Source organism: Scardinius erythrophthalmus, assembly GCF_964197995.2.
Source record: "Scardinius erythrophthalmus genome assembly, chromosome: 7".
NCBI classification, from domain to species: Eukaryota; Metazoa; Chordata; class Actinopteri; order Cypriniformes; family Leuciscidae; genus Scardinius; species Scardinius erythrophthalmus.
The window spans coordinates 7,009,714-7,033,787 of NC_138227.1; the positions used below are offsets into that span (position 1 = coordinate 7,009,714).

General features: G+C 39.2%; 1 protein-coding gene across 1 annotated transcript in view; it reads right to left on the reverse strand.

Moving 5' to 3' along the window:
• Window positions 1-361: 361 nt before the first annotated feature.
• The window catches only part of LOC308693247 (alpha-2-macroglobulin-like), a gene marked incomplete at its 5' end in the record, with an annotated part of 28,433 nt that continues 4,720 nt past the window's right edge, over window positions 362-24,074 (reverse strand). Inside the window, 28 exons of the mRNA XM_081370041.1 lie at window positions 362-721; window positions 835-940; window positions 1,030-1,116; window positions 1,202-1,283; window positions 2,812-2,930; window positions 3,044-3,256; window positions 3,340-3,533; window positions 10,134-10,296; window positions 12,282-12,356; window positions 12,499-12,655; window positions 12,842-12,917; window positions 13,029-13,205; window positions 13,288-13,371; window positions 13,761-13,812; window positions 13,892-14,013; window positions 15,029-15,155; window positions 15,226-15,451; window positions 15,673-15,766; window positions 18,290-18,347; window positions 18,514-18,627; window positions 18,872-19,021; window positions 19,109-19,321; window positions 19,429-19,662; window positions 19,750-19,920; window positions 20,021-20,130; window positions 20,252-20,372; window positions 20,472-20,580; window positions 20,768-20,852. Coding sequence (XP_081226167.1) covers window positions 681-721; window positions 835-940; window positions 1,030-1,116; window positions 1,202-1,283; window positions 2,812-2,930; window positions 3,044-3,256; window positions 3,340-3,533; window positions 10,134-10,296; window positions 12,282-12,356; window positions 12,499-12,655; window positions 12,842-12,917; window positions 13,029-13,205; window positions 13,288-13,371; window positions 13,761-13,812; window positions 13,892-14,013; window positions 15,029-15,155; window positions 15,226-15,451; window positions 15,673-15,766; window positions 18,290-18,347; window positions 18,514-18,627; window positions 18,872-19,021; window positions 19,109-19,321; window positions 19,429-19,662; window positions 19,750-19,920; window positions 20,021-20,130; window positions 20,252-20,372; window positions 20,472-20,580; window positions 20,768-20,852 — 3,560 coding nt within the window. The remainder of the gene's footprint in view (window positions 722-834; window positions 941-1,029; window positions 1,117-1,201; window positions 1,284-2,811; window positions 2,931-3,043; window positions 3,257-3,339; window positions 3,534-10,133; window positions 10,297-12,281; window positions 12,357-12,498; window positions 12,656-12,841; window positions 12,918-13,028; window positions 13,206-13,287; window positions 13,372-13,760; window positions 13,813-13,891; window positions 14,014-15,028; window positions 15,156-15,225; window positions 15,452-15,672; window positions 15,767-18,289; window positions 18,348-18,513; window positions 18,628-18,871; window positions 19,022-19,108; window positions 19,322-19,428; window positions 19,663-19,749; window positions 19,921-20,020; window positions 20,131-20,251; window positions 20,373-20,471; window positions 20,581-20,767; window positions 20,853-24,074) is intronic.

The following is a 24,074-nucleotide window of genomic DNA, read 5'->3' on the forward strand; positions in this document are numbered from 1 at the left end:
TGTATGTATTCATATGCTTTCATCTGGCACAATGTAAAGGCAATAAACATTTAAATCTTATTCCTGGATTCTCTTTGTATGTTTGTTTAAATTGGGGTCATAAAGAACATTTTCATGAATGGTTCTACAAAGAATCTTATAGAGTGACATGAAGAACTGTTAAAGGCTCTTTTAAGAACTTATGAGGCGGGTTCTTGCAGTAACAAAAAAGGCTCTTTATGTCACATAAACAAGGTTGTTCAAGAAACCTTTCAGTGAAAGGTTCTTTTCACTGTGAATTGCCCACCCCCCCCCCCCACCCCAATTTTAAGGGTGTACAGTGTCTCAGAACAAGAAAAAAAAAAAAAAGCAGAGCCGAGATGAGAAATTCACAAGATTTAATCGTAATAACCTCGTCTGATTCTGAAATGTTGCCATAGCACTACTGCACATTCAACAGTTCAACCAGCTCACCATAACTTGTTTTCAACACTTTATTAATCATATGCATTGTTAATTGATAAGTCATGATCTAAAGAGACGTAGCCAAAAGCTGATTAGGATTTGGGGGTTTGTTAAAATTTGGGATGATGGACTGGAAATAATTTTGTCCAGGATAAAGAATAAACATTTTAATATTCATCATTATGGAGTTCCAACATCTTTATCCAAGCTGAACTATAAGGTGACGTTCTTCAGCTTCATCCACAGTGGAAGAAGTACTCGGCCTCTGACTGATCACCTGAAGGAAAAAGAAGATTCATACAACAATGGAAACATGTACATGGATTAAATCGGAATAAACAATGTGCATCACTTGATCAAAGCATTCAACACTGGCATATTAAATCTTACTTGTTTGGTAGTAATCGTACACTTTAATCACAGCTGGCTTGAGATTCTTCACTTGAAGAACCTGTTTCGTTTGTATCTGGTAATTCACTGGAATATTTTGTGTGATCTACAGGAGGAAACAAACTCATCAGTCATGGACATTAAAGACATAAAGACCTAAGACATAAAATCATATGAATGTTGCTGTTTTCTCACCTCCTTCAAATACACAATGACACGATCATCTTTAGAATCGACCCGTTCCACAGGTTTTCTGTACTTCTTTCTGGAAGAAGTTTTAAGCTGTGGGGAAAAAGTGCTGGTTAATTTCTAAAAAGAGAAACTCTACAAATTTGTACACATTTTGTGATGAATCACTCAAACGCACCATTGATGTATCAGCTGTGAATCCAGATAAGAGTTTAATATCCACAATGACCATGTTAGTCCTTTCCTGTAGACCATCATATCTGGAAAACAGCAAATGAAAAGGTTCTTAAATGCCTCATATAAATGTACAAATAAGAGAGAACAAAAGCCAGTATAATTATCAAGACACATGCAGAGTTTTAATCACTCGAATCACTCATAATGTGTCAATAATAAAAATGTTGTATCTCAAGTCAGTGTGTAGTGTTTTAACTACTGAGATACGCCGTTTCAGTTTATATTGCTTTTTATGTTTATTAAGATGTTAAAAATATTCAGAAAACATTTATTTGTTAGTTAATCTTAAGTCATAATCATGTTCAAGTCCTCCTGTGGTGAAAATCAAGCTTTTAATGTTGTTAATACTAGGGATGGGACTTTTTGTCGACAAAACGACCGACATTCGACACATGCTCCACTCGACAAAAAAAATTGAGTGTCGACATGTCGAGGGGGCGGGGCTTGTGGGATTTCCAAATTGCATTTTTTTTTTTTGGCTTTTAATTTATTACATTTAATAAACTTTATTTTTATTTACTTTACTTAAGTTATTATAACTTTACTTTAACCTAGGTTCTTTGAGAGATAAGGGAACGAGTAGGCCTATTGCGTTGCAAACGCTATGAGAAAACTCATTTTCTCGAGAAAAGAACGACCATGGTGTGTAAACAGAAGCAGCAGCGGAAATTTGCACGATCCGCGAGTGCTAAAGACGTTCTGCACCGCAGGAGAACACAAATGGGCGGCGACAGCTTCTTACAGTGGCGGGAGCTTTTTCCTCAGCGCCGTCAACAGAAAGAGCGTTAACTGTAGGTACGTACACACCGCCGCCGACTTGGGCTGCAAAGAAGCTCTGGCCGCCCTGTCAAGGACGCTTGTCGAAAGGACGCCTGGCCGGGACTCGCTCTCTCTCTCTGCTCGTGCGTGCGCGAAATTTCAGATTTTGTTATGAACATTCACCCGCCAGTGTGGCGGATAGCCTTTTGAGATTTACTCGCCAAACAGAAAATCTACCCGCATTTGGCCTTAATTTCGGACCCTGATGTAGAATATTTTCCACCCTCCACATGGCTGCTGCTCTTTAAAAAAAGAAAAGAAAAAAAAGGCCGACAATCCGACAAAAAGTCGACACATGGGCCTCGACAGTCGATTTCCCAAATCCCGTGTCGTTCCCATCCCTAGTTAATACGTGTATGTGGTGTTTTTAATATGCTTTAAGACAAACCATGTGTAAATTCACAAGTCGACATTTCTGAGTATTTTCTCCTTAAAACTGCAGTGAAACAAAGACAGTCTCAAAAACACGCTTTGAAATCGCTGGTGTTTCTGACGTCACAAACTACCTTGTAACCAATCAGATCAACGTGTGATCGTCAACGAGTGGATCTATGAGCTACTGTGAGTGAGTGGAGGCGGGGCTCATTTACATATAAACAGAATCACGCATACTAAATGAGGCAAGGGTGTAGAGTTACATTCAAGCCGTTTTAAGGCATGAATAATTTAAAGATGAGTTTTAAGGGATACAATTATTGACTACAGGGGGACTTTAAATACAAATTCTCTTACTTGACATTGAATTTCAAAATGAAATTTTGTCCCAGTGTTTTGCAATCTCCCTCAATCTTAGCATCAATGCTCAATGTTTTAGCTTCAGTAGGAGTGGGAATGTTGTAGAACTGAGCCATCTGAGAGAGTCAACACAAAGAAAAACACATTCATAAATCATCTCACAGCAGAATAACCAAAATGCCAAGAGAGAAAGTGAGTGTGAGTAAATGAAGCTGAACGCACTACAGACCTGCACAGACACACAGGTTGAGCCCTTCACTTCAATGCTGTATTTGGCTGGAAGTTTCTGCAGCTGCTTCTCCTGGTACAGTAACTTGTTGTCCTGATTGACATTAAAGTGGAGAGTGTCTCCTGCTGACCGTACCGTCACTGTGCTGGAGCCGTCAGAGCTGAACACTTTGGTGGCGTACAAAGACAGAGCCTGAAGAGCCACCACTGTGTCCTGGGAAATAAATGTGTTCAGTAATGCCTCTTTTACTCATTCACACCAGCAATAATGTGTTTGGTTGGAGAGGTTTGAGTAACCTGTGTGGAGGAGAATCCTCCATAAGCATTCTGCTGCTTCACAAGCCAGCTAACAATCCTGTTAGCATAGCGCAGATCAGCTGTAGTGACTGAATCTGCAGTGAGAACAGCAAGCAGCACATATGAGCTGATCTCCACTGCCAGAGAATCAGAGTCATCAGCAGAGCCAGACTGAGACCAGTGGAGAGAAGAGCCTTAAGGACAAAAGACACACGCGTGACTCAAGGAGCATGATTAAAACAAAAAGGTAACACTTTAGAAAACTGTTCCATCATTAATGAATAACTACACAGAAACAAATGAGTAACACACTATTAACATTCTAGTTACTACTATTATTATATCTGTGGAATACTTGATTCTGATTGGTCAATAGCACCATCCAGTGGTGTGTTATTGCTCGATAACAACCGCTCAAAACACAGGCTTAACGGGCTTTCTTCATGGAAGTTTTGCTTTTGGTGATTAGATCAATATTTCGTGTCTAATTATTTACTTATGTGGCAAGTAGTCGTGTAATAAGCGGCATAATGCACATCCAGCCGGTTGTTATGGCAGAATAAACCCCTTCTGGCTCACACAAGAGCCTCCTGATCACCCTGTCGGGTTTATTCTGAGAGAACAACCAGCTGGATGTACATTATCCCATACTTAACTAACAAGAAACTCTGATTAATGAATTAGTAAGAAATAGTTGAATGTGGTAGTTCACTATTAGCTAATCAGTAACTACTACTTTTTCATAACTCACAGAGGACTACAAAGAACTACTGTAAACAGGTTCATAATTAATGTTAAAGGTCCCATGACATGCTATTTTTTGTAGGCTTTAATATAGGCCTTAGTGGTCCCTAGTACTGTATCTGAAATCTCTTTTCAAAAATTCAGTCTCAGTGCAGAATTATAGCCACGTCAAGCACCTGCGTGAAGTTGGCCCCCCACCCAACGCAAAACGTCGTCAAACTATGCTCAATCGTTTGTGCTCCGTTTGTGCTGGTTTGTGCTGTAAAAATTTTCGTTTGTGCTGTTTCGGTTTTTTAGATATAAAAGAATATTTTTAGGTCATTCTGAGGTCACATAGCCCCCCCACATGTTCCAAATTCACCCAAAATAGTCTCGTTCGTTTGTGCTTCGTTTGTGCTGGTTTGTGCCGGTAAAATTTTCGTTTGTGCTGCTTCGGGTTTTAAAATATCAGAAATTGAATTATAGACGATGACGTCACCAGCCCCCCCACATGCTCCAAATTCACCCAAAATAGACGCAATCGTTTGTGCTCCGTTTGTGCTGGTTTGTGCTGTAAAAAGTTTCGTTTGTGCTGCTTTGGTTTTTTAGATATTAAAATAATATTAGGTGGTCATTCTGAGGTCACTCAGCCCCCCACATGCTCCAAATTCACCCAAAATAGGCTCATTCGTTTGTGCTTCGTTTGTGCTGGTTTGTGCCGGTAAAATTTTCGTTTGTGCTGCTTCGGGTTTTAAAATATTATACATTCAATTATTTTTGATGACGTCACCAGCCCCCCCACATGCTTCAAATTCACCCAAAATAGTCTCGTTCGTTTGTGCTTCGTTTGTGCTGGTTTGTGCTGTAAAAAGTTTCGTTTGTGCTGCTTCGGTTTTTTAGATATTAAAATGATATTTTTAGGTCGTTCTGAGGTCACTCAGCCCCCCACATGCTCCAAATTCACCCAAAATAGTCTCGTTCGTTTGTGCTTCGTTTGTGCTGGTTTGTTTCGTTTGTGCTGCTTCGGGTTTTAAAATATTATACATTCAATTATTTTTGATGACGTCACCAGCCCCCCCACATGCTTCAAATTCACCCAAAATAGTCTCGTTCGTTTGTGCTTCGTTTGTGCTGGTTTGTGCTGTAAAAAGTTTCGTTTGTGCTGTTTCGGTTTTTTAGATATTAAAATGATATTTTTAGGTCGTTCTGAGGTCACTCAGCCCCCCATATGTTCCAAATTCACCCAAACTAGTCTCATTCGTTTGTGCTTCGTTTGTGCTGGTTTGTGCCGGTAAAATTTTCGTTTGTGCTGCGTTGGGTTTTAAAATATCAGAAATTGAATTATAGACGATGACGTCACCAGCCGTAACGGATTAAATTAATCAAAAGGGGAAAAAATATCAAAAATTAAATTTTCCACAAAAAATATTAAACATTAAAAACAAAAACAAACAAAAAAAAACATACGCAATATGTAAAAAATATAATACAAAATACAATACAAAATAAGAGCCTTTCTTAAATGAGCAGTGAGCACCAATAATAATTGAGCACAACATCAACATCTTATGATTTCTAAAGAATAATGTGACGTTGAAAACTGGTGATACAGAAAATTCAGCTTTGACATTACAGGAATAAATTACAACTGAATTATATTAAATTTGAATTATATTAACATTAAAATATTAATTATATGAAAATATATAATCTATTTGAAGAGTTCAGATGCAAAAGCCTCTAAGTGCCATCTGAAATTTTCTTCTAGAATGATAATTATTATAAAGCTTGTATATTTAAGTTCAGTAATTTCACTTAAATGACAATTAATAGGTAATTTGCATTGCCATTTAAGTGAAATTATTGAACTTAAATATATGAGCTTGATAAAAATGATCATTCTAGAAGAAAATTTCAGATGGCACTTAGAGGCTTTTGCATCTGAACTCTTCATTTATAGGCTAATCATTTTTCACAATATCAGCAGCACTTCCAAACTGTAATACATTATAGATTACTTTGTTACTTTTATTTAAAGGAAACTATTTAGAGTACCTTACAATAAAGGCCGTCTCAGAATTGTAATGCATTAGCTACTCCAGTTACGTTCACCAAAATAACTACAGAAGTAGAACTTAACATTTCTCAAACAAACGACTAGGGCTGTGTAACAATATGCAATATGAAACCAAAATCCCGACGCTCCATCCACGGACCTGTGTTGCGGTGAGAAGGCAGAATCGCGACACACCCCTTCCAACTCCTGAGTCCAGATCCAATGCTACCACATCTTCATATAACTATTATTTGAAGTTAACATTATAAAATACATAGACTTACACCACAAAAACAGTTGAGGATAAATTCTTTAAAATTGGTCAATTCCAGCGTTATGGACGTGACATTTGCAAGTCAAAACTTGAAGTATAAATTATCAGAATAAATTAATACCAATATATTGAAACTGTCTGTTATATATCCATACGCTTCTCCCTTAAAAAAGGAGTCCAGACATTAAAAAAATATCAGTCTACTCATGCGTTTTATATTTAATATGAGGGAAATAGCATGTGCGTTACATTTTTTTTAGTAATTCTGCGCAAACCAAAAGTAGCCTAATACTAGCCTACCCACCGGATGAAGAAGCGTTGTCTCTCCGCAGAACATAAATTATTCATTTTATTAAATTTTTCGTGTTTGCATTTATGAGGAAAAAACAATGTAACGGACGGAGAACTTCGTTACGGACTGACCACTCTGAAAACGACACTAAAAGACTGCTTTAAAACTTTCACAGAGACCTCAAACAGAAAGCACAAAGCCTTTCTTTAAGGTGAAATTCGTTTTGTATTAATTTTATCTTAATTTTAATCATTGTTTCTTCTACCAAATGCCAGGATTTAATAGGCAAAATAAAATGTTAATAGGCCTATATCAGACAACAGATAATCAGGACATAGAGGCGCCGGCGCCTGAACTGCAGTTGGTCTCATAAATGAACCGAAACTCAGCGCCTAGACCTACTTGCATCACAGACATGTCTACTTTTAAACAGAACAATTCAAAACGAAAGAAAACAGACTGCTCTCTGCTTATGTATGAAATGTGCATTTCTCTGTGGTGCGTTCATGAAGAAGCAGGCTGGTTGAAGTCATTTAATGGGCTGGTGAAGTCACCGTCTATAATTCGCTTTCATTCACTGTCTAATATTTTAAAGGCCGATGCAGCACAAACGAAAATTGTACCGGCACAAAACAGCACAAACGAAGCACAAACGAACGAGACTATTTTGGGTGAATTTGGAGCATGTGGGGGGGCTGGTGACGTCATCGTCTATAATTCAATTTCTGATATTTTAAAACCCGAAGCAGCACAAACGAAAATTTTACCGACACAAACCAGCACAAACGAAGCACAAACGAATGAGACTAGTTTGGGTGAATTTGGAACATATGGGGGGCTGAGTGACCTCAGAACGACCTAAAAATATCATTTTAATATCTAAAAAACCGAAGCGGCACAAACGAAACTTTTTACAGCACAAACCAGCACAAACGAAGCACAAACGAACGAGACTATTTTGGGTGAATTTGAAGCATGTGGGGGGGCTGGTGACGTCATCAAAAATAATTGAATGTATAATATTTTAAAACCCGAAGCAGCACAAACGAAAATTTTACCGGCACAAACCAGCACAAACGAAGCACAAACGAACAAGACTATTTTGGGTGAATTTGGAGCATGTGGGGGGCTGAGTGACCTCAGAATGACCACCTAATATTATTTTAATATCTAAAAAACCAAAGCAGCACAAACGAAACTTTTTACAGCACAAACCAGCACAAACGGAGCACAAACAAACGAGACTATTTTGGGTGAATTTGGAGCATGTGGGGGGCTGAGTGACCTCAGAATGACCACCTAATATTATTTTAATATCTAAAAAACCAAAGCAGCACAAACGAAACTTTTTACAGCACAAACCAGCACAAACGGAGCACAAACGATTGCGTCTATTTTGGGTGAATTTGGAGCATGTGGGGGGGCTGGTGACGTCATTGTCTATAATTCAATTTCTGATATTTTAAAACCCGAAGCAGCACAAACGAAAATTTTACCGGCACAAACCAGCACAAACGAAGCACAAACGAACGAGACTATTTTGGGTGAATTTGGAACATATGGGGGGGCTATGTGACCTCAGAATGACCTAAAAATATTCTTTTAATATCCAAAAAACCGAAACAGCACAAACGAAAATTTTTACAGCACAAACCAGCACAAACGGAGCACAAACGATTGAGCATAGTTTGACGACGTTTTGCGTTGGGTGGGGGGCCAACTTCACGCAGGTGCTACAAGCCAGTCCCAGAATGAGCTTCCTTCAGACAGGCCGTTTCGGTGTCTGTAGCTTTAAATACTAATAAGGAGGAGAAAGGCGGCGCAAGGTGGAGGGTGGGTGTGGCCTTGACCATCTGCGGCAACGGTAGACCATGCATGTTTACATTGGATATATTGCAATGGCACGGAGACACGCAGTCGTTCAAGCATTTCAGTTTGACCCAGAATCTGATCCAGATGGAGAAGCAACGGATGAAGAAGTTGCAACTCAGCGGCTCCAGCAGGACGTTTCCGAATGGTTAGTTTAAAATATTATGTCTGGATACGGTACTTTATTCGGATGGTTTACAGTTATTATCATGTAGCTAACGCTAACCTACTGTTGCCTTTTCACGGGAGATCTGTAACATCTGTAATTTATCTTATTACAATTACATCATCAAGCTCTGCGATCTTGCAATGCGGATATCGCGCGCGCCGTATAACCAACAGGAAAACGGTTATCCAAATAACAAAGAAGTGTACAACACTCGCGTTGCAGTGTGTGTATTCACACACATAAACTGCATAGCTGCATAGCTAATGTGACAGCCACATTCTACGTGTAACAGTCAAGGCAAACATAAACAGTAAAGCAACACACTTATATATCATTAGCTGACTTACTGTTCCGAGGTGTGTAGCTGAGCCAAAGAGAGTGATCCAGACTTTAGTTTCAGACGTTCAGCAAGCCCAGCTCTGTATTGACCCTTCGGTGTTCATTTGTACATCCAATTATTGAGCAATTGTTATGCTTCGCTCGCTCAAAAGCCATGATACCTCTCGTGAACAAACTAAAATCGCGCGCGCGCGTTCCTACTTCCTTCCTAGCTCATTTTCTCATGGGCGGAAAATATTCTCTGGGCGGGCAAAGCAGAGACAAGGGAGGTAACATTCCTCCTTATAACGTCATAAGGAGGAGATTCAAGATCAGCGCGATTGAGCGTCCATTTTCTCAAAGGCAGAGAAAGATAGCAAAAGCTCGATTTACACCGATTGAAATTTCTAGAAACTTGGGGACCATATACAGGCTAGGGGAACTCATATTAATGTTAAAAAACCTCAGAAAGTGAAAATTTCATGTCATGGGACCTTTAATAATCCATAATGTATAATATAAGATAATGGTAATCCACTAGTAATGACTCAAGTGTTACTACATCCTTCTAAAGGAACTACTAATATTTTGGATCAGTATTCTAAACTGAAGATCATGGGAAAACTCTAGTAATGACTAAAGTGTCTCCAAATACAAAATCGTACAATAATCTTAAAAGCTTACAGTTACTTCATAATTAATAGAGAGTTATCATGCTTTTTTCACTTTAGAAAATTGATCCAAATTATTAGTAGTTCCTTTAGAAGGATGTAGTAATGCTTGAGTCATTACTAGTAGATTACTGTTATCATGTTAATTATGAACCTGTATACAGTAATTCTTAGTGGGAGGTATGAAATAATTAGTAGTTACTGATTTTCGAATAGAGAACTACCACATTCAACTGAGCCCTATGACTTACTAATCAGATTTTCTTGTTAGTTCATAGCAGTTACAAGATTGTTAATAGTTTGTAACTCATTTGTTCCTGTGTAGTTATTCATTAATGATGGAACAGTTTTCTAAAGTGTTACTAAAAACAATAGTACGGTCATAAAAGACAACAGAAAGTCATCAGAAACAAACCTCTTACCATCTGAAATAGCAACATCTTCCAGTTTCTTGAAAAGCTGCTGTCGAGTGTCCGTGTCTCTAGCCAGACTGAAAGTGTAGGCGAGCAGGGCAGTGGTGTAAGTGTTATTGACATCCTCAATGACGGACCTCAAGCATGACAAACCTTTACTGACGACAGGATCCTGTGACAAAAAAACACAGAGGAATAGACGCTGTGAGTGTCATTTTTCTGAGTTTTTACCCAGGGTATATACAGAAATTCTTAAGTTGAATTTAATACCTTTTTTAATACCTTCACAATATTTTTTTAATACCAGCACGACTTCAAGATGCAACTGTAGCGGTATAACGTAATGAAATATCTTTCCAAAAATAATAAAACATTTCGGTGATTATAACTTAACTTCAACCCTGGACTCAAAAACCAACACAGAGACAGAGATTTGTGGCCGATCCTTTCTTGCCCTCTTTTTTTTTTTTTTAAGCTGTGATTTTACCACTTGATTTCATAGCTTTGTAAGATAAAATCCTTCTTTGCTAGACCTAATAATTATTTTGGTCTATAATCATATCAAAAAGTAGAATAAAAAAAGTATAGCATTAAAAAGTTTATTTTAACTAATAGTGTAATTTTCTACCATTTCTGGTTTCACCTCACTCCAGTCTAAACTAAATGATTTTTTCTTTTTTTGGTAATGTTTCTACACATTATGATATAAATAACCTGAAAATACTACGTAGTATACATACATGAATACATGAATTGTTTGTTCATGTTACTTAACAGTGCATTAACTAATGTTAACAAATACAAATTTTGATTTCAATAATGTAGGCTACTAGTAAATGGTGAAATTAGCATTAAGAAAGATTAATTAATGCTGTAGAAGTGCAGTTTATTAATAGGCCTAGTTAATGTTAATGTAGTTGACTAGAGTTTAATAAATGGAACCATATTGTAAAATGTTACCGATCTGTTACACATCGATTCATACATCTCGTGAGTTCAGTGTCGGACAGATCAGTTATTTTAACCATTCATTAAAGTGAATCGGCTCAAAGGAGTCATTAGTTTGTGAATTATGCGATGTGTCATTAGCGGACGTCTACGTGTTGTGTGACTATCCCGGCAGTTAGGACATCGCACAAGATTTGTGTCAAACACAGAAAACATTTCATTACTGGATAGTTTTGTTTGTTTATTGAAAATGTGGTTTATGTCAGCTGAATGGGCGGAACGCTTTTCAGAGAAGATAAGGTAGTGTATTTTAGCACAATTCACACCCAGCGGTAATGCAAGAAATAAATATACCCGAATGCGCCACGTGAAACTTCGGTCTTCCGACCTTTTACCTTCGTGTCAATAGATTTTGATTAATATGAGCGAGGGAGAGAGAGCAAGAGTGAAGAGAGTGCGCACGCGCGACCGGGGCTCTCTGCTCATTCTTTCAGTTAACATGTCATGCACCCTGTCAGCGCAGCAGTCATCTACATTAGGCTACTCACCGATCAAATAAGGCTTTGGCGGCCACCAAAAAAAAAAATTCAATGCAGTAAAACCCCCGATGTCTCTTAAATGACTGAAATAGAAGCGAACTCGCGAACAGGTTTGGCAGCAAGCCAGCCGGGTAACTTACCCAGTTTGTTTCAGCGCGCGCGCGAACAATAACCACGTCACATGATATCTCTCAGGTTCTACTCGCAACGTATAAATAAATCCACGCGAATTTTAGAAGAAACGCCTGCACTTAACACAAATTGAAACTCATAGGCCTAGCTGGATAGGGGTTCGAAAATTTAAAGGAGAACTTGGTAACTTTTTTAACTTAATAAAACTGTCTAGAAATCATTTGGATGGTTAAACAACCTGTTCTGGTGATATTGGTGACTTTCCCCGCTCCCCCCAGCGTTCCCAGGCGGAAAACCAACCTCGCAACTTGGGGACTACCGTCCCGGAAAGATAGAAATTGGAAGTCTCGTGAGAAGCGAGAACGAGAACGAGCGCGAAGCACGAATTTCTTTACGGCAATTCGACATAAACACTTTTTAATGTACTTTTTAATACTTTTTAATGGCCTTAATTCTGGCTAATTTCATTTACTACCTTTTAATACTTTTTACAACCCCGCGGACACCCTGTTACCATGTTTACTACAGATGAACTTACTGTGACTGCAGTTTCCAGTTCAAGCAATGATGCAGTAATGTAGGCAGTCAAGGTCACATCATCATTCACCCCACCCTAGAATTTATTAGAAATAAAGGATAAATAAACCAACACACTCAAACCACTGAAGGAAAGTTCATCTAGACAAACTGTGATGTTGGCTTGAGAAAGTCTGAATAAAGACGATAGATAGAGAGATAGATAGAAGATGACAGACCTTCATTCTGTTGTGGAACAGTGTTCCCTGTTGGATAAAAAAGCCGTCTGAATCCCGTCTGCTTATTAACCAATTCTTTGCACTCTGAATAATGTTTGGATCAATAAATGTGTATTTCTGTGCTTTGCCAAAGGACCTCAGCACAAAGGCAGTCAACCTGATGGTGTAGAAGATATAATAAAAAAAATGTCATCAGGTGTTTCAATGAATTCCATCCATCATAAATCTCAAAACAAGTCATTTGAACTAAGACAATTTTTTAAATGTGTAAATTGTGTTTATTATTGTAGATTACCTTGATATTATTTCTGTTAAACAAAAGTAATAGTGAAAATATATTTACCATGTATTCCCTTTACCATAACCAAATGTGCTGTATGATCCATCCAAATGCTTGTAGTTCATTTGTCGCTGGTATCCTGTTTAGTGTGATAATGGTTAACACTTCAGCAGTTTGTTTGAGTGTTGAATAATGTATGATTTGGTATCAAACCGTCTCAGTATTTTCTTGACATGATTTTGTCTCTCACCGCTCTGCAGGAAGCCTGTGGCTCTCTCTCGGATGGCCGAGGTGAGCTGCTTCGTGTTCTCCAGATACTCCAGAATGTAAATATTGGGAGAAAGAAGAGCCATGTTTTGCTCTCCACAGCCGTACGGCATCCGTAATAATCCATGGAGGTTCCTCAGTGCACGACCCAATATGTCGCCTGTAAACCATACAGAAACCTCACTACATTTTATAAGTCTAAAGCCAATCTCCTCATTTCTGCTCATGTTTGTAAATGTTACCAATGACTGAAACAGAGGATCTGGCTGATCCCTCTATCACATCTTTAGGAAGAGTCAGAGCCACTTCCTCTGAGAGACTGTCACCTATGAACCAGACAGACAGAAACACATCAGTGATCAGCAGAGTAACGCTATAAACATTTTAATACCACATGTGAAGTTCCAATAATAATAATATAATCACAAACAGGAATTATTGTGATTCAAGCACTTTAGAAAAAGGGAGAAAATAGCCACATCTGGCACAGCTGAACAACTAAACTACAGTTGTCATGAAAGGCTGAATGTGTCCGATACATATGAGTATATTTTAGCTCCCTCTATTGGTCCTCAAATTTGGTGTGTCCTCAAAATGTCCTCTATGCAATGTGTACTTATTTTCATGAAGTTGGAGTTTGTGTTTAGAAGACAAAGAGGGTTGCAGCATTATCAGCGCTTGTACACCAAAACATCTGAAATATCTGCAGACTAACCCTTTGGACACAGTAACCAGCTGCGAGTCTCTGTCTTTTCAGTTCCTTCCGCCTGCAGCAGAAATCAATCACATCAACACATCATACACAAGCAGCATTAAGATCATGAGTAAATGATGACGTGTGCTGACCTGTACGAGCAGACTTCGTGTGACCGTGTCAATGCGTCCTCTCTCCGGGACGCTCACAATCTCATTGTCACACACAGTCTGGGACGCCTCTGCCTCTGCACTGACTGTAATATTCAAGACCCCTACAACACAAGACATACGTGAATATACAACTGAGAAACAGACGCGTTTCCATTACCCTTCAAATTGAGCAAATTGCAAATTGGAAATTAAAATAAGCCCATTGTAAACACATCCATTTCGGAAAAAATATTTTTATGCACGCATGAGGTGGTTTTTCAGGCAATTCGAAAAAGGAATTTTTCGCGAACTAATGGAAACAGTTTTTTCACATTTACAGGTGACCTGAACTCATTCTTCACACGATCATTCACAGTTCCTCTGTAGCCACGTTTCCATTACGATTTTTGCAAAACTTTTGCGGTATTTTCTAAATAATAATATTTTCTTTTGTGAAATTGATGCCGTTTAGATTAACCGATGTTATGCGACTAAAGCATAATTTTTTCATCTTGCAAGAAGCCAAAATTATGGCGACGGATGTTGGTAGGTTTATGTATATCGCAGCCACCGCACTAGCCATTATTTTTAATCGAAGGAGACGTAGGCGTGTTATCCAAGCTTTAATGGCAAGGAAAGCCCCTTATACTTAGGAGCGAAATATTTAGCAATATATTCCTTTTTCGAACAGCCTGAAAAACCCCCTCATGCGAGCATAAAAACATTTTATTTTCAATGGAAAATGGTCTTTCTCTTTCTAATGTGTTTATTTTTAATTGGCATTTTCAATTCGTGCAATTTGAAGGGTAATGGAAACACGGTGAAATTCCATGTTTAACATTTACATTAACATCTTCCCTTGCCAATAATGCTTGGATAACACGTCTACGTCTCCTTCGATTAAAAACAATGGCTAGTGCGGTGGCTGCGATATATGTAAAACTACCAACATCCGTTGCAATGATTTTTGGAATGACTTATCGTTAGAGGGAAAAATAACGTTTTAGTCGCATAACATCGATTAACGGAAACGCCATCAATTTGCAATAGTTTTTATCGACATTTCAAAAACATTGCAAAAGGTTTGTGCAAATCTGTAATGAAAAGGCGGCTACTGATTCAGACTGGAAAACTCACCAAGAACAGAGGGAGTGAGGATCCATTTAAAGGTTTTTCTTCCATTAGCACATAGACAGGATGAATACTGATCATCAGAGGAGGCTTTGAGAGTGTAGTCTGAGGAAGGAGCTGGAGTCACTTTAACCTGTCAATCAAACACACATGATTAGTGGCATATTTGATATGATTTGATTAGAGTGCTTTTGAAATCTCACCATGATGCACTTGGACAGATAGTTGAAGACAGTGGCCTTCAGCTCAAAGATCTCCCCGCGGATGATGGAGTAAGGCAGAGAGAGCTCTAGGAAGAAGGGCTGGAAAACTGTCAGCTGAGCAGGAGGAGCCAGACCCAGACCTTCAGAGGACAGGCAGAAGGCCTCCGTCTCCCAAGAGGTGATGGTGTCAGGAACCGTGACAGGAACCTGAGCTGATCCAGAGTCCCTATGGAGGAATTACAACAATAGACATATTTGATTCTGATCATTTTTCCTGTAATAAATGACAATATTCAGCACACAGATGATGAAAAAACTGGATTAAGAATTTGCAAAGCAAATGGAAATGGAAAAAGAAAGGTATTTTCTGTCCTGTGGGCGAGAGGGTAGGAGGGGAGGTATTAAAGATAAATACGATGTTAAATGTACTGATTATGCTGTAAATACCCCACTTCAGCAAGTTCCCAGATCCAAGTTTCTGGAAAGACAGTTCGAATCGTCACTGCTGGAGAATCAGGTTCTGGCACAAAACTGTTATAAACTGGGAAAAAAAGTGATATTTTGTAGTTTTAAGTGATATGTATGTGAAGCAGGGGCGGACTGGCCATCTGTGTGATCTGGAGAATCACACAACGGCCGGTACTCCAGGACGGCCGGTGGGCTGGCCCACCACCCGCCACGCACGCAGTTATCACCTGTTTTTTTTCCCCCCACTAATCTGTTTCACACTCCAGTACTGTAGGCGGCAGCAATGCACCTTTAAGTTGGATGCCAGCTGCACTGGCTGTGGCCGCCAAGTAAGAAGCAAAGACATTAGATAAAAGCATAGAAACAAACAAACACCATGCATAACACGGCCGCGGGTAAAAAACGGAAGAAAAAAAAGGGTGGGGCTGAGAAGGCGAGAGAAAAAAAAAAGCGGAATTTAGATACTGAAGCTGCTAAATGTCGCAAACTAACTGGAATATTTAGCAGCACAGCCCAGTGTTGCCAACTTAGCGCCTTTGTCGCTATTTTTAGCGACTTTTCAGACCCCGTCAGCGACAATTTTTCAAAAAAGCGACTAGCGACTAATCTAGCTACTTTTTGAACAAACCTCAGTAACCTCCAAATGTTGCCAGCATGAGTCCTGCGAGCACGAGATTTGCTTTCTCCTTGCCGCCACACACCTCTCTCTGCGTCTTCCCTGTTCTGTGAATGGCTGAGGGCTGCAGCTGCAGAACGGCAGCTAACAGACGTGAATGAGCAGTGTTGTTTCCACGGACGGACTTATCACTTATCTTTTGTTTTATAGTTAAAGAATTTAGTTTGACCATTTTATTTTCCTTTCTTTTCTTGTGCTTATTACTTGTATTACTCACTATCACAGTGCTTTAGTTCACCCAGTTCCCGAACTCTCTCAATTCAGATAATTTTACACATATAAAAAAAAACAGTCATTCAATAGCTACTTGTTCTATTGTCTGACAAAAAAAAAAAAAAAAGTAAATGAGAACAGCTTTATTGGACATTCGGCTATAGCCTATATTATATTATATTATATTATATTATATTATATTATATTATATTATATTATATTATATTATATTAAAATACAGTATGTGAGCATGATTTTAATGAGAAAAAACATTAGGCAGGCAGAACGCAAGTACGCCTCGATGACGTCATAAATATGCTAATTGACGTATTACGTCATCTAGCGACATTTAGCTACTTTTAGGGGAGGCGTTAGCTACTTTCCTTTGAAAATAGTTGGCAACACTGGCACAGCCAGCAGCAGCACCTCACAGTTAAATATTAGCAGTCAGACAGCAAGTGAGCCAGACAGCTATGCAGCAACATGCCACCAGTGATGAGGGACAGAAAGATGAGCTGGTTCCACAGGCAGATCCAGGGCAAGTAAGTATGGAACATGAGAGGAGAAAGAGAGTTACTTGCTAGGGATGATGTTAGGAAGTGATATTCAGGTTACTACATTTTTAATGATTACAGTAGTTAAAACAGCTAAACTTAAACATTTTAGCTGTAAAATCCCACATGCAGTAGCTAATATTAAGAAATATGTTGTGCTTTTACTTTTAAAAATGTTGGTAACTTTACTGTTGAAACTTTGAAGATTTTGAATACAGAAGTTACATTTGTAATGGTGTATTTTCATTTAGATGTGGTATTATTACTTGTGCAGTAAGATTAATTACTGCATAAATTAATTAAGATTATTAAGTAATAAATTCATTTTAAGACAGAATGGAATAGATTGTCACAGCATATTATATAATCTATTCCATGTTCTCTTGGAATAAAACCTTTTTTCTTTTTTAAATCCATTCCATCATTTGTTTATTCAGGTTGATCTTAGACCAAGTCCATTTATATGTGAGTATGCAAGTTAATCTAGAATAATATGCTTTTAACACAACATCTAGTCAACATCAGTGCTATTGCTATAATTTGGATGGTATAGTATCATGAGCCACAATTTAAGTCTTGTGACACTCATGGCAGGCATTATTGTTGTTGTTGTTGTTGTTGTTGTTGTTGTTGAGTTTCCGTGCGCCGATTGCTTTGGGCCGGGCCTAGTCAAAAGTCCAGGGCCGTTTTTTAGTCCCAGTCCGTCCCTGATGTGAAGAGTACGTCAAAATGATCTATTCCATATCCAGTCATAAGTAAATAGAAAATGTAAGGTAGATCATTATTTTAATACACATATTTTCACATATTTTAAACGTTTCAGTTTATTTAGTTTAATTTTAGTTTTAGTATTTTAGGGCTGCAAAAGTGAATGTGTTCATTTTATCTTACAAAAGTTATATATTTTTTTTTAGATGAGTTTATCTTACCAATATTAACACTGATTCAAAGTTCACTAACTAAGGCTTTGCATATGGATCTGCACGCCTCTTGTCTCCGTTCTACTGTAACAACATCTCTATAATTGTGAAATTGTGTGAGTTTCACAATTTCACAAATTGAATATATTTGATTTTTTTAAATATACTTCATAACAAGCACCAACATATTAAAACATTACAGCTTGGATTCTGATAACAGTACATGTACCTACCCATCATACACTGAGGGAGTTCCACAAACAAATTTGTTGCCATCTTCAATCCCACTTTCTGCCAAATGGCAATGATGAACCACAATAAAAGTCATGAAAATACAAATTACTTTTAAATGTCAGTATAATCAAGAAGGTTTTTTATGCATTTACTTACACATGTGCAGTATATACTCTCTCAATCATTATCTACTGCACTGCCACACAAATAATCCAACTGTTACCTTTAAGGATTCATAAGTAAATGCGTTTATCCAAACACGCATATACGGACACTCGTCATCTTCAACAGTCTCTGGGTAATTTGACCACGATTGCACTGGCAGCAGGCTGAAGATCTGTGATGGGACCATGTTCACACACTATCAGTATGATTTCTAAATAATACATGTATTTCCAACAAAAATGTATTTCCAATTTGGTGAGAAAGAATGAAGATTAATGCTAAATTTCCTGAGATCAAAATGTCAGCTGATGGATCATAGCAGCAATAAGTAAAGTCTGTTATCATTAGATTACCACTGTAGATTCCCACTATGAAGAGACACATTTAATCAACACTGAATCTTAAAGCATCTAGACCTTGTCAACATCCAGACGTTCTCCTGACTTCAGGATCAGGACGCTCTGATCTACAGCACTGAGGCCACACAGTGAACCAGGCTGAGCTGAGAGCTGGAGAGTGTTTTTCTCACCGGGAACTGCTTTAGCAGGAGAAAACTGCAGAGATACCTGTGACATACAGGGAATAGGATTTATTTTAGAAATTAGTCAGTAATACAGTTTAAAGAGGCTCATTTCTAAAGCTACAATGCACACCTTGTTTTTGAAACACTTTTCAATGTTGAAATCTTTGCTACTGGCCACAACCGTTTCACTGGGAAGAAAAACACAGTACGCCAGAATCTGCACTACAGGAGACAGATCTAAACTAATAGACAGTTTGAACGACATTGAGCCCCTTGCTCCATCAGAAATCTTCACTTCAACCTTCTCATATCCATGATGAACAATCACTCCTCTGGACAAGACCTGAAACAGACAGATGACACTCTGATAACAAACTGACTAGTGCAGCCAAATAATACTGTTAAACAAAACCATCTCTGTGATAATGTACATACTGCACATGTTCTCACCATATAGACGATGTCAGTTTTGAAGTTTTTAATTGTCTTTTCAACAAAATAATACTTGATGGTGACAGTAAACTCAGAGTCACACTTTAATGGTTGTTCAGTATTCTCTATAATCAGTTCACTTTGTGATGGGGTGTATGTAGAGACAGGTGGGAAGAGCTGGACTGTTTTTCCATCGAAAGCGATGTAAGGCGTGTTGTCGTATCCAAAACGGACCTCTTGATGGACACTTGCCTAGATTACAAAAAATCTGAAATAACTCCTGTATCTAAACTCTTCAGGCAATACAAAAGAAAATTAAGTGAACACAAAATATCTTACTATTAGATCAATATCACTTTTAGAATGACTGGATGTATTAAGAGAGAAGTTGGCCAGTCCATCGCTGTCTGTAATGAGATTTAGGAGCAGTTTTGGGGACCAAGTGTTACCCTCCATAAGATAGACCTTTTTGTTTTGAGTTGGTGCACCTTTGAAATTTGAGAGTTTTATCTGTTGAAAATAAGATTTTGAAGGAATAAATTACTATATCAATAAATAAATAAATACATATCAATGGTGTTAAACTGAGACAAATGGATTTTAGACTTACTTTTCCTTCAATAACTGATCCATGTTCATATGTTTTGGGCAGGTCAGTAAATATGACTTTACCAATTTCATAAGTGAGAGATACAGATTCAGATTGTGTCATGGTGATCTCTGTAAATAGTCAAAACACCTACATAAATACTTATTCAAATAAAAGTAAATTGAAGAAATGAGAAAATGAGAAATACAAGAAATGTAGGTAACAGACATCTGACCAAATTGAAGAGCTCACCTGTTCCTTCTTCTGTAACCATTGCCTCAACGTGAAGAGAATTCTGAATCACATGCTTTAGTGTGACGTTAAAGAAGACTGATGGATCTAAGGTATGGATGGCACAGCCTGTCTTTTTTATCTAATTATAATGAATGAACACAAACATAACTATTAACAGAAGAGTGGTTTAATTATATAAATGTATTAAAGGTAATGTACTGCATTTCAACTCACATACCTCAATGGTTTCCTCTAAACACACTGAATTTGTGTAATAGGAAACGTGGAACCGCTCACGGCACACTTTCACCCGTGATTTACCAGGTACAGGCTGTCCATAAGTGTATCTGTGAAAAAGGTACAAGCAACTGATCTACAGCCCAGGGTTTAGTTAAGCAATTAATATATTAGGATGGGGGGTTAAAGTAAGAAACTGACCCCAAGAGTTAAATAATACAATTAACAATTAAATGAAAGTGTGAATGGAAGAGCACGTTGCTTTTTTAATGCAGGAAATAAAAAGAAACCACTCACTTTCCGCAAACCTCAATTATCAGTTCCTCTTCTTCAACACTTACTTTATATGGGCTTTTTACAGTAACTTCAAACTTAGGCAAAACTAGAAGTCAGAAGGCAGAAATCATATTAGTACTCAATTTATATATTAAAAATTAAAATACAAACATATTATTGAAACTCTTCCCATGCAAAACTGCAAATTGTCTGTTCACTTTCAAGAGAACTCGTGCTGCGTCATAAGTTACGACACTATGGGAACACCTCTGCGTGATTGCATCTTGAAGCACATGTGAAATCAGTTCAACGGTGTGGCAGAACGTCATAAAACGTCTTAAAGAGTCATTTCACCCGTGGAGACATGAATGTGTATTGAAAGTGGGTCATTTATGTAGAAGAAATGTGAAATTATTTTTGAATTTGGAGCTTTCTAGACTGAGAAAAGCCAGAAAATGTATTTTTGGCTTATGTGGATGAAAGACAACAACTCCCAGAATGCACTTGCTTCGCTGCCCTACAAGGCCACTCCCAAGCCACGCCTACCGGTAAGACAGTGCAGTTGAAAACAAAAACATCAAGGCAAGGCTAGGCTACGAGTGAGTCTCCGTGACGAGTTTGCCCAAAATGTCCGGGATTCGGCTTTTGCGTTCTACAGTCGCCATTCATCATGTTTACTGTGGCGAGCAGGACGAGGCTGAGGGGCGCGGGAGAACGGCGCGAGGCCGGTGGCGTGATTACTGACGACCGACACCTGTGAGGCACTGTTCTCGTATCTCGCACGGAGGAGCAGGTATTTTCTTAGCAATGGTAAAACACACATCAACCGATCACGCCACCGGCCTCGCGTCTTTCAACCGATCATGCCACCGGCCTCGCGTCTTTCAACCGATCACGCCACCGGCCTCGCGTCTTTCTCCCGCGGCGCTAGCCTCGTCCTGCTCCCTGTATTACTGTGATTACTGATGAGCGCCTGTGAGATGCACCGGTCTCATGGGCTATCTCTCACGGAGGTGCGGGTATTTTCTTAGCAATGTTAACACGCAAATCAACCGATCACTTGTTTAGCATTCATCTAAACATTACATTCAGATTCACCAATCGGGGTGAATTCAGTTAGATTGAAACAAAAGGTGAGCATGTAAACAATGGATGGCGACCGCAGAAAGCAAAAGCTGAATCCCGGACAAATAGAGTCCGGGAAATAGAGTAACCCCTACTACTCAGCTTTCTTCGTCCCTGTTTTCTGCAGGTTTCTGCCGTTGAAATCAAACGCACTCGCACTGATCTGTGATAGGTCTGTTAGCGCATTAGGTCCAACCCCCTATGGGCGGGTTTGAAAGGGTGGATCTAGTGCTTGTAGTCTTAACAGAAATCCCCCCCTCTTACACTTCCTCCTACAATGACGCAAAATGACGATTTTTGCGTCATTGTAGGAGGAAGTGTAAAGAGGTAAATACAGATTTCTCTCGTCTCGGGGGAAAATGAAAAAATGTTGCATGACAATTCAATAGTATGACTGGGTTTCTAACATTGCAAAGCTTAATGCAAATGGGTGAAGTGTCCCTTTAATATTTCTCTTGTGGCCCATAAGTAGTGAAAAAATTAGAGAGAAGTATTTTGTTTTAATCAAATTGTTTTTTAAATGAGGAGTAAGCTAATCTAACTAATCTTTTATTTTCCTCGCAGCTCTTTGGTAATGGGGTGATGCGCTATAAATTTTTTGCGGGGAAATCCTCTTCTGATCATCGTCTATCGGTGCATCAGCGCACTGATCATCTGATCAGTGAACAAATCTATCAACTGAGCATCGTCTATCGGCACAACCTGGTACAGGGGTTTTTGTGGGGCCCTCCAGTACAGGGTTCTTCGTTTGGCTAGCACTGTCAGCTCGCACTTTCAAGAGAGGCGTGGATGTTGCACTGGCTCCTCTGCGACTCCAGGGCATTCGCCTGTTGAATTACATCGACGATTGGTTGATACAAGCTCATTCAGAGCACATGGCGTTTTAACATCGAAATGTTGTCCTCGCTCATATGAAAGAGCAAGGGGTTGAGGCAGAACGCAAAGAAGACTGTTCTTTCTCCAGTACAGAGAACCACCTTTTTGGGCGTAATGTAGGATTCTGTGATGATGCAGGCACGTTTCTCTCCTGCACACATAATCCTCTCAGCATTAAAAGTGCTGAAGCTAGGCCAGTCACGCACTGTCAAACAGTTTTAAAGATTGTAGGCAGCATCAGCCAACATCATACATTTTGGCCTGTTGTACATGAGACCCCTGCAGTGGTGGCTCAAGACCAGGGGATTTTCCCCGAGGGTCAATCCATTCCACATGATCAAGGTTACAAGAAGATGTCTTTGTTCCTTGACGATGTGGAGGAAACCCTGATTCTTGTGCAAAGGCCCAGTGTTATGACTTACTTGTCATCACATGATACTTATGACAGATGCTTCTCTCACGTGTTGGGGAGCGGTCCTGGAGGGCCACTCACCCCAGGGTCTGTGGAAGTGCATTTTCTGATCTACGGGGGACATGTTCTTGTCCATTTAGACAACACATCTGTGGTCGCTTAGGTTGAGACAAGGGCTGAGGCCCGAGGAATGGAGACTTTACCCCGAGGTGGTGAGTCTCCTATGGAGGAGGAAGAGAAGTATAAGAGGACATATTATTGTCATCCAGCCCCAATAGTGTTGAATATCATTATGCCTGTATGCATTTCCCCCGATCGCTCTGCTTTCGGGAGTTATGGAGAGAGTTTGCCGGGAGGGTGCCCATCTACTGTTGGTGGCTCCTCTTTGGCCAACTCACATCTGTTTTTTGGACTTGATATCCCTCCTCTATGGCTCCCTTAAGGAGATTCCGATCAGGAGGGACCTTCTGTGTCAGGCTGGGGCTAAATATTTAACCCCCGTCCAGAGGTATGAAAGCTGTGGGTTTGAGTCACAGAGTCATTGACCAACTCATAGAGGCTGGTTTCACCACGGAGGTTTAGACCCAGTTAACCGCCCGGATGGTACAGTGCTAGAGTTTCCGCAAGAGCGTTTCTATACAGGATTATCCCCTTCTACACTTAAGGTTTATTTGGCCCTGTTTACCACACTCCTTTGAGTGGTATATCCTTGAAAAGATGGTATATCCTTGAAAAGAGACCCATTAGTATCTCGTTTCCTCAGTGGAACCTTGAGGATTAGGTCTGCAGGCCTTCTGTCCTCCGCCCAGACAAGGAGAAATTAAATGTGCTTTGCTTGGTTAGGGCGCTTGATGCTTACGTTCACAGAGCTGCCATGTGGCGTAAATCTGATCAACTCTTTGAATGCTTTGGGTC